General features: G+C 31.8%; 1 protein-coding gene across 1 annotated transcript; it reads left to right on the top strand.

Annotated features, from left to right (window-relative positions):
* The first annotated feature begins 7,410 nt into the window (after positions 1-7,410).
* Positions 7,411-9,075, top strand: LOC113766266 (protein FAR1-RELATED SEQUENCE 5-like). The gene has a single exon (XM_027310476.1). It carries the CDS (start codon positions 7,411-7,413, stop codon positions 9,073-9,075), a length of 1,665 nt encoding a protein of 554 aa, XP_027166277.1.
* The last annotated feature ends 2,064 nt before the right edge of the window (positions 9,076-11,139 follow it).

Here is an 11,139-nt window from a genome sequence, read left to right on the forward strand (position 1 = left end):
GTGGTATATGAGCATGCATTTGGCTGTGATGGTGTTCTGCTTTTATACTAGTTTTTCAAGCTCTTTTACCATAGAAAATCCAATAAATCAGGACCAGAGGGGATGATTAAGTCAATACATCATTTAGGGCACCGTTGTACGAGTACGACCATTGACGGTCCTCGGGTGGTTCATTTTTTGAGCAGTGATATTGGAATCTTCTATATATTTATATCTATACAAATAAATTTTTACAAAGCAATATGTTTATGCGAATAGTTTTATTTTCACAAGTAGATCAACGCAATTAAAAATCAAACTTATCTATGAACATTTTTGTTATTAAATTTGAACAAAATATTTGGACAGCACAAAATAGGTCAAAATAACGATAAAAGTTTTAAAGTTTGATCTAATGGTAAAATTTAATCAATTTAATTTTTTTTTGTATATACATTAAAATCCTTTTCAGTTAATGGAGAGGAGCTTAATTCTTTGTATGTGAGAAAGGTTTCGTAGATAGGAAAATTTTTGGGTAGATCATGTGGTTTATTTAAGAATTTGATAGTCTTTTTCATACCATTTTATCTTGCTTCTCGTGACTTTTTAATGTACTTAGGTAGATCATGTGGTTTATTTAAGAATTTGATAGTCTTTTTCATACCATATTATCTTGCTTCTCGTGACTTTTTAATGTACTTAGAATTTGATAGGAAAATTCTAATTGTCATATAAAAGATAGAATCCTATTTTTCTTGTTAATAAGTATAACTATGAAATGACAACAGTTATTGTCCAGCTCTTTCTTTGGTCATAGTTGTTCGACAAATTTGTCCACTAATAGTCAAATACATTCGACAACTTTGTCCACTAGTAGTTAAATACAATTATACTAAAAGCTATGCCATAATTGATAACCTTGTGGGATGATTGCTATGTACTTAGAACAAAAAATGAAGTGGAAAGATTTTTCTTCAATTGTGGGCAAATCGTTTGCTTTATTTTACTCTGACCTTTATTACATCAGGTTTGATTCGTAAAACATATGGGCGTCTTATTAATATTTTTTCCGCTTTCGTTTGCTTTATTTCTTTCACTTGCAAGGTTCTGTCACATCGGACCGGGACTTGTAAGATTCTTAGGTACCTCAAACATTTGAAAGTTCTTGTGAAAGCCCAGTCAGGACCTGCAACTTCTTCTGTCCAGATTGGTGTTCGTGAAGTCCACAATACTGAAGAACGTCATAGTTGAACACTTGAATAATTGACCAAAACAAGTGGAGCTAGGAGCAAATAGTCAATATTGATAGCTTGCCTCTCCAAGATATTTAAATTTGATAAGAATCTTTTTTGTTATTGTCTTCTACTTCCTTTAGTATATTTTCATTTTTTTTATAGATTTTTTCCCTTAGTTGCTTAATGATCAAATGTTCTTTGTAGATTTTTTTTTTTGTAGATTTTGTTAGATTTTTCCCCCTAGAATTTTTAAGTGCTTTTAAATATATTATTTGAAATATAGTTCAATGAGTACTTATTGTATTCAATAATGTGTGATTTAAAATTTTTAAATGTATTTGATAAGTAACTAATTTGAGCTATATTTGAATGACATTTCATATTATTTTTAGTCACTTTAGCAATATGATAGGAAGAAAATAGATTACATTTGGCAATAATTAGTTTAAAATGTTTTTAAGTGATTAAATGAGGTTTATGTCCCTTTTTACTTGCATTTTATCTATAATTTTTTTTATAGGAGTTGGAAATAAACTTCATTTGGATGAAAAAGGGAGTTGGAAATAAACTTCATTTTATCTATTTATTATTTGGTTATTTGATGCTATTATTTTAAGTTATTTAGCTCTTTAAATCCTGATTAACTTGGTGCCATTAATTGTGATTATCTAAAGGTGTTGTTTCTTCAATGAAAATTGAGATTTAACACTAGTTCAAGAAGTGCTAAATCTAGAGAGTGCACTCACGAGAATAGAGTTGCATCTTTGTAGCTTTAGTGATTCATTTCATGTAATTTCGTAGAATAAATGAACTTATAATTAATTTCATAACCATGATAGTAGGTATGGATTAGTTATAAGTATAGTTGATTCATTACGAGAGTAGATTTCACACGTATTAGAAAATTACAGCATGACTTGCCAAGATAGTTAGGAATCAATAATCCAAAAATAGCCCTTGTATAAGTAGTTAGGAATACCATAATGTAAGAAGTTTTCATTTGTTATTTTTTTGCATAAGTTTAACATAGTTTTATTTCTTTTAATTCATTGATCGTCTAAATAATAGAGAAACTTTAGTAGTGTCGGTAATTGTCCAATTTTTCTCGTGGGATTGACCCGATATATGCCCTAAACTACTAATTTGACCTATATATTTGCAGTCAAAATGGATATAAATTAGATTTAAACTTGTACACATATCAAAAACCCATCAGTATTTATCTCTTTATTGAGCTCATAATATAGGATAAAATGATTAAATTTAATATTTATTTTTTAAATCACAAAAGTTACTCTAAAAGCACCAATTTTTGATATTTTGCTAAAATTGCTTTTAACACCAAAAGCTCTACTTCTAATTTTATGGGATAATATTTATAAAATGCCTTAATTAGCACATAAAAATGCTTTTTTAACCAAAAGTACCGCAACCTCAAATGGGATCTAAACCTATGCCAAGTACTAAATTCATCATTATCAAATGTTTAAACTCTAAGTTGCTTTTTTTTTAAAAAAAAAAAAATTCAATAGAAAAAGGGTGAAACTTGAGAAGCAGGAAGGAAGGAAGAGACTTGAACTCAAAACTAATTCTTCATATTTGGCCTTAATCAAGGACTCCTCACCCAAGTTGCTTCCCTTTTCCTTCTTTTTTTCTCAATCTTTTTCATTTTCACTCAAATTTTCTGCTCCAATTTCTATCCTAATTATAGAATGAAATTTTTATTGCCTAATCTTTTACACATCATGGAAATGGGAAAAAAAATCACTCTTTTTTCTTTGATTGGTAGGGGCTTGAGATAATCTTTAAGCATTATGAATCAGACCTTTCTTATCGCATTATCTTTGTATTTGATTTATTGGATTACATTCTAACCAATCATTATAACCAATTTTGATGAATTCCTAATTAAATTAATAAGAATAGGATAAGGCAGTAAAGAGGCGTGGAAATGAACTTTATATTGTGAAACGTCATCCAGGAACCAAAAAGTCTTGCAAGAACAAAATTTGGACAACAAGAATCCGTATGCACACCAAAAAAATAAAAATAAAAATACTGTCCAATGAATGGATCATCCAGGTGAGGGCTCAAACCTCACTTACAGCGAAAAAAATCTAAGGATTGTGTAATAACACTCCCTTGATTTAGTTGAGTCTGTATATCCACTAACCCCTATCACAGCCTCCTTAGGCTCCCCCTCCCCCTTAGATTAGGATAGAATAGATTATACAAATGTATCGTTGCTGACAAAAAAACAAAAAAAGAATGGATCATCCAACATCGTTTGGAATTGCAGGAATTTTGAAGCTGTTTGACTTCAATCCGACCCCGGCTTCAACTTGGAGAGCCTCTGATCTAGCATTGGATCCAGCCTTGGCCAACAACATGATTTTTGGCTGTCTTCTCATTTTCTTGATTTTTTTCTACTTTTTCGGTTTCAGATGTTTTTGGCCTATAAATAGGTGTCATTAGGACTTTTGTTAGTAGACTTTTAATTAATCATTATTCAACTATTGTTGGTTTATTGTAATTTTCTTGAAAGTTTTCAACGGTTTATCTTGATTCTTTTGAATCGTTCTTGAAAGTTGATCTATTGTAGTTTTCATTTTGAATCTAGTATGCAATATATATATATATATATATATATATATATATTGTATGAATTTTTTTATTATAGATAGTGTGTGAAAAAGATTAATGACTTCAAACTTTTAAGGATGCAATATTGATGATGGAATAAATAAAAAGAATTTATTATTATTAACCTAATTTATCCACCTTGGCTTCCTTCACTGTCTCTCACCATTTACTCAATCTAATTTATTATTATTAAAAAGAATTTCATGATGAAGTAAATAGTCCACTTTGGCTTCTTTCGATGCCTCTCACAAGTAACTTAATCTAATTTATCACCATTAAGAAAACTTAAATAGTAACCAAACTATTCAAGTAGTATAGTTTTGGCCACTAAGTTATTTGTTGGTTTTAAATCGCCCATTCAAACTCACAAAAGTGATACATTAGTAGTCATTCCTTTGAATTTCACCATTAAAATAATTATTTTTCATTAGTTTTAGTTTATTTATGCCAATTCACAAAAAGCTTCGCTATATGTTTTTACACAAAAAGGAGAGCAAGAAAGAGAAAGAGGAAAAAAAATTGAGGAGCCAACTGCTGTCAATGAAAAGGAAAAGGAAAAATGCGAAAGAAAAGCATATAAGTAAAGAATATAATTAGGTTTCATTGGTTTGACTTAATTTTTAATCCTAAAAGTACGGATAAAGCATAATCTAGAGGTAAAGCTAACCGAATGAACCCTCATCATTTTGTGAAACCAAACACATATGGGATAATATCATAAACATCTCCTGAGATTTCTCTTAATATCATGACACTCTTAAAGTTTTAAAAATATCACTTACCTCCCTTACTTTTATTACTTGTGTAACAAAATTTTTAAAAACTGTAAACTATTCTTTCACTTGCTAAATAAAAATATTCTTGAACCACTTTGTTCACTTCAAGAAAACCATCACCTTAAAAACAATCTCCTATAGTACAACCACATCACAATGCTATATCCCACAAAAATATAAATTTGAAAAATAAAAAAATCATTTAAAAAGAAATACAATTGCATCAATTTAATTTTATATGCTCAAAATCGATTTCTTATGAATTTATATTTTTTCCAACATCTTCTCAATTCTTGCTCAAATCATTAAACTATACCAATCATTATAAAAATCAACTTAAAATAAGCAAATAAATCATACCCCACTTTATCACAATTACGAAAAGTAAAAGATAAACAAAATTTAATTTATTGTAATTTACAAATAAAATATTGCATATTCATCCAAAAAATATGAATGAGAGAGAATGATGAATAAAAGGGAAAAAAAGAAAGTGACTTTCGTTTATTTTTAAAATTTTTGAGATTCATTTATTTGATATTTTGTAAATTATGTGTCAAGTGAGAGTTAATATAATATTTTTACAATTACTAGGGAAGATAAGTGATATTTCTAAAACTTCAGGGGTGCTAAGTGATATTAAGAGAAACCTCAAGGAAGGTTTCTAATATCATTATAATATATAAGAAGACGTTTGGAGGGTTACTGTTCATTGGTTTTCATCTGCTCTCTCTGGGGGCATTTTTGTCATTTTAGGCCGTCGCTTGTTCTTTTTGTTACAGCTGGTACAACTGGCTGCTGCTTTTGTGCTAGGTAAGATGTCCCTTCTGCCCTTTGTATACTTATCATAGGGGCTTTGTTGTCCACTTATGTCCTCTGCACCAGATTTATACTTCCTATGTACGCAGCTATCCTCCCTCAAGTTTCAAAAATACCCTTGAAATAGTGCAAAATTTCTTGTATCACTACTTGTCTCCCTTGAAATTCAAGAATGGAGGACAAATATGTAAAGTAAATGCATAATGGCCTACAAGCATTTATGATGGGGAGAGAATAACATATAAGAAGACGTTTTGAGGGTTACTATTCATTGCATTTCATCTGCTCTCCTGGGGGCACTTTTGTCGTTTCAACTTCTTGCTTGTTCTTTTTCTTGCAGCTGATACAACTGGTTGCTGCATTTGTTTAGACATATGTCTTTTCTGCCTTTATTATAAACCTTTCCCGGCTGTTCGACGAGGACGCGGGGCTGGAGCGGTTGTCAGACAACCGCTTATAAACTTTTCATGGCCAAGATGTGGTGGGCCCATCATCAACGGCCAAAATGAAATCGAACAAAATGGAGATGAGTGTAGAGGATTGTTGCTTTAATACAAACTTAACTTTTAACTCCGTTTGGTCTGGCTATTAAGGGTATGAAAAATTCAAAATCAAAATTTGAAAATCAACTTTTGGTACGATCGTGCGGGATTTAAAACTCTTTCAACTTAAAAGATGTGGGAAGAAAATGGCGATAATGGATTTTCTCTGAACACAATACATTGTCGTTGTAGCTCCTTTTGCTCTTCTCCTTTCAACAAGCTCCTTCTGTTCTTCTCCTCTCAACAAATTATTTCGCATAACATAGACATAAATTTTTGTCTTCTTCTCTTCCAACTCTTAAATAAACCCTATCAAAACGGGCATCTTTTCTGAGGTGTGCACAAGATAATAGTGAAGATTTGCTGCAGCAACAATACACGTCGATTTAAGTAGTGGATGACTGAGATAGATATTCATCGAGTAACAAATGCATAGCCGAGACTTGTGAGCGGCCCATCTAAAATTTACTGCATGGTGAACTCTGTCCAAGGTAAACACTAATATTATATGTAATTTGATTGTAATAAATGTGTTATTTAGTGAAGCATGATTTAAAAATTATAAGAAGTATGTCATTATCCTTTTAGAGAGAATGGTTAACTTGTACAATAAAGATCCCGTACAGAATTTCAAAATGTAAATAAGGATGTGTACAAATAAAATAACATAAGCGTAAAAATAACTTAACAATGTGACCAACTTAAATAACTACACAAACGGTATAGATGACAATGTATAGATTTTGAGAATTCTGTCAAACCTTACGCTATGTAAAAGTGTATGAGGCATACATGCATTTGTTATGTTACAAGTTGATATAAAGGGTGTACACATTGTTATAAAGTGTGTGCATATGATTGTAAAGTATATAAATACTGATATTTTACACAAATTGGTTATAATATTTGTTTGAAATGTATATATTATGTAGTGAAATATGCTATGTAAATTATTAGAGTTATGTGATTACCTATTACAGAGAAGATACACATCCAAAAAAATTATTTTACAAAATGTTGTAAGGTGTGTACACGTCATTATAAAGTATGTACATATGTGAATACAAATAATTAAGTGCTTATGATGTGAATAAAGAAATAAAAAATAAATATAATTGTTTGTCCTGAAAAATAATAGCAAAAAATGCTTTTGTCGAATACAGCACAATGGAAGAAGCATTGTGTCCTAAGATCGGCATGGAGTTTCAGTCAGAAGATGAGGCATACAACTTCTAGAATAAGTACGGATTAGTTGTTGGATTCAGTGTTCGGAAAGACTACTTGAACAAGGATAAAGACGGTATAGTTACATCGAGAAGGTACACATGTTGCCGAGAAGGTTTCAAACCACGGTATGAAGGAGATGTAAAACCAAAGAGAACTCAGGCTGAAACAAAAATCGGATGTGAAGCTAAAATGGGGATAATTTTGAACAGAGAAACAATGAAGTATCATGTTCGAGATCTGGTAATCGAGCATAATCACACACTACATATTTCAGAATGTACTCATATGATGCGTTCGCAAAGAAAAGTAAGTATTTCTCAAGGAGCCCAAGCTGAGATTGCAAATGATGCAGGAATATCCTTGAAACAATCCCATGAACTCATGGGAAAAGAGGCAGGTGGATTAGGCAATATTGGCTACACTCGTGATGACTTAAAACGCTATCTACAAATAAAAAGAGAGAGAGGATTAAAGTATGGTGAAACTGGTGCAATGCTACGATACTTTGAAGAACAAAAATTGGAAAATCCGTCATTCTTCCACGCAGAGCAGCTTGATTGTGAAGAACAAATTACAAATATATTTTGGGCTGATGCATCAATGCTAATGGATTATACCTATTTTGGGGATGTGGTTACATTTGACACCACATATAAAACTAACAAGGAGTACAGACCATTAGGCATATTTGTGGGATTCAATCAATTTAGACAATTGGTTATTTTTGGAGCAACTCTATTGTATGATGAGACCATTGAATCATTCAAGTGGGTGTTCGGTACATTTGTAGAGGCAGTTTGTGGAAGGCACCCAAAAACCATCTTCACAGATCAGGATGAAGCTATGGCCGCTGCAATTTCAGCTGTTATGCCTTCAACATACCATGGTCTGTGCACTTTTTATATTAGAGTCAATTTCATGAAACACCTTGGGAACTATTACAAGGATGGTAGTAATTTCCCATATAGATTTGCTGAATGTATGTATGAGATAGAAGATGAAAATGAGTTTATCATGGTCTGGGATGCAATGCTAAAAGAACACAAGCTCGAAACAAATGAATGGTTGTGTGGCATTTATGCATGTCGAAAGAAATGGGCAAAATGCTTCATAAAAGGCGCCTGGACTGCAGGTATGCGTAGCACCCAACTAAGTGAGAGTCTAAATGCTTCCATAAAAAATTATCTGAAACTTGATCATGATCTGGCTCAATTCTTCAAACATTTTAACCGAGTTGTGGATGAAAAAAGATATAATGAACTAAGAGTTGAGTATCACAGTCGACAGAAGCTGCCAATGTTGGGATTGCAACAGACTCCCATACTGATCCAGGCAGCTTCTATATACTCTCCATGCATGGTTGTTGCATTCCAGAATGAATACGATGAATCCACTACAATGGTGATCTTGGACCAAAAGCATACTACAATGCATGTGGAATACAGTGCCAGTCACTATGATGGAGGAAGGGAGAGAAGAGTGATATTGAATCCAATAACTAAAGACATTACTTATAGTTGTAATCTTTTTGAGCAGGAAGGAATCCTATGCTCACATGCTTTAAAGGTGTATGATATGGTTGGAACAAAGTTTATTCCTGATCAATATGTGACAAAGAAGTGGACAAAGAAGGCAAGGTCCGGAGACAGCGTCGATTGCAAGGGTAGAGAAATATCATCAGATCCGTCTCTCTTTATTTCCTATCGATATAGGCTATTAGCACCCGAAATGGTAAGACTTGCTACCAGGGCTGCCATGTCAGAAGCCATTACAAAGTTAGTCAGTAGCGTAATGTCTGAATTGTCAAAGAGAGTCGAAATGCTATTTTGTGGAGAAATAGATGAAATAACATAGAATAGTGCATCAATGGATCTATGTAAGGGAATATAGGTGCAGAATGCAGCTGGCCACTTTGTGACTCTAACGGGTTTGAAGAAACGAAGTGGCAGAAAAACTAAAAAAGTATTGCGTAGTTGGGTGGACAGATTTCATAGGCAAAAGAAAAACTCTAGATTGTCTGAGGCAAGCACTCCTGAGATGGTTAGTACCGAAACTTATTTTTGGACTTACATAACTATATCATTTCAATTGACTCTACTATCATAAGCCGACTGAGTTGTTGTATATTCTTCTCTTGTCAGTCATCAGAATCCTATCAACCTATCCAAAGTCAAACATCAAGCAAATGTTTGTCATCGAATAATTCTGTGGCAGTAAGTAGTTATTTTTATACTTTACATAATGTGCATTATAGTTCACTGTTAGTTATTTAGGTGTTACAAATTAATATTTTACTTGTACACATTGGTTATTAAGGTAGACATATTAGTGATAGGATGTTCATCACATGTTATTTATTTTTGACACAGTAATATCATATTTTGTACATATTAGTTGGTACACATTACGGCGATCTCTTAATTTAATAGCATTTACATGTTGTTGTTTGATGTGTACAAACTGATATATATGTTGTACGCATTGATTGATACCATGTACCACTGGTTATTTTGTTTTGAAATATCGTTATTGCATTTGGACACATGATTACACATTTGAATAAAATTTTTTACAGATTATTAATTTATTTGTTCACATTTATTTTTTCAATCGTACAAGTTACAATTATTTATCACCCGTTGTTTAGTTTTGACATCGTGTTATTATTCTGGTACACGGTGTATATTAGTTGGTACACAGTACGGAGATCTCTTGATTTAATAACATTTACATGTTGTTGTTTGATGTGTACAAACTGATATATATGTTGTACGTATTGATTGATACCATGTACCACTGGTTACTTTGTTTTGAAATATGAATAATTCCATTTGGACACATGATTACACATTTGGATAAAAAATTTTACACGTTATTAATTTATTTGCTCACATTTATTTTTTCAATTACAAGTTACAATTATTTATCACCCGTTGTTTAGTTTTGACATCGTGTTATTATTCTGGTATACAGTGTATATTAGTTGGTACACAGTACGGAGATCTCTTGATTTAATAACATTTACATGTTGTTGTTTGATGTGTACAAACTAATATATATGTTGTACGCATTGATTGATACCATGTACCACTAGTTACTTTGTTTTGAAATATGAATAATTCCATTTGGACACATGATTACACATTTGGATAAAATTTTTTACACATTATTAATTTATTTGCTCACATTTATTTTTTCAATCGTACAAGTTACAATTATTTATCACCCGTTATTTAATTTTGACATTGTGTTATTATTCTGGTACATGGTGTATTTTATCTTGTACACTACAAACCATATCATTTGAAATCTATTGCATAGTTACTTCAATCTAATGCATTGGTTATGTGTTATATCCATAGTAGTCCATAAGTTTGTAGTATAACTTTACAATGTATTCATTTATGATCACGTATGTACTGAATTTTGATTTTTGTTAGATTACTTTTGGTTGATTTTTGTTTACATATTGTTAATTCAGTTGAACACGTTGTTATATATTATGTACACATTTGCATCATAATTTTCGTACGACCTAACATCTTAAATTGTGGACACAATGTGTATTTAATTTTTACAAATTAGTTAGTTTGTTGTTATACACAGTGTTAGCATGACTTTGCAACTAATGTTATGTGCTACTCGTGATAACAGCCATTCAGTGAATCAAATTTTGGATCTTCCCCAGTTATTCACTCAGATATGCAGTCTTGTAGAATGGTAAGTCAGATATTACAGTTGTGTGGATAATCAAGATTTTGGACAAATTTACAGTATCTTATTCAGTACAATACTTAATGGTAGCCCAGTGAAGCTGGAATCACTCCTCAAATACTGAGTGCTCAAAATATCCGTATTCAAGATCGTAACAATCTCCCACTTTTGCTTCCCAACGATCCTGTGAGCAAGACAAAGTAC

This window comes from Coffea eugenioides, chromosome 3, assembly GCF_003713205.1.
Source record: "Coffea eugenioides isolate CCC68of chromosome 3, Ceug_1.0, whole genome shotgun sequence".
Lineage (NCBI taxonomy): Eukaryota > Viridiplantae > Streptophyta > Magnoliopsida > Gentianales > Rubiaceae > Coffea > Coffea eugenioides.

Excerpts from the sequence above, each read along its gene's own strand:
- LOC113766266 (XM_027310476.1), top strand. The coding sequence starts at position 7,411 with ATGGGGATAATTTTGAACAGAGAAACAATGAAGTATCATGTTCGAGAT.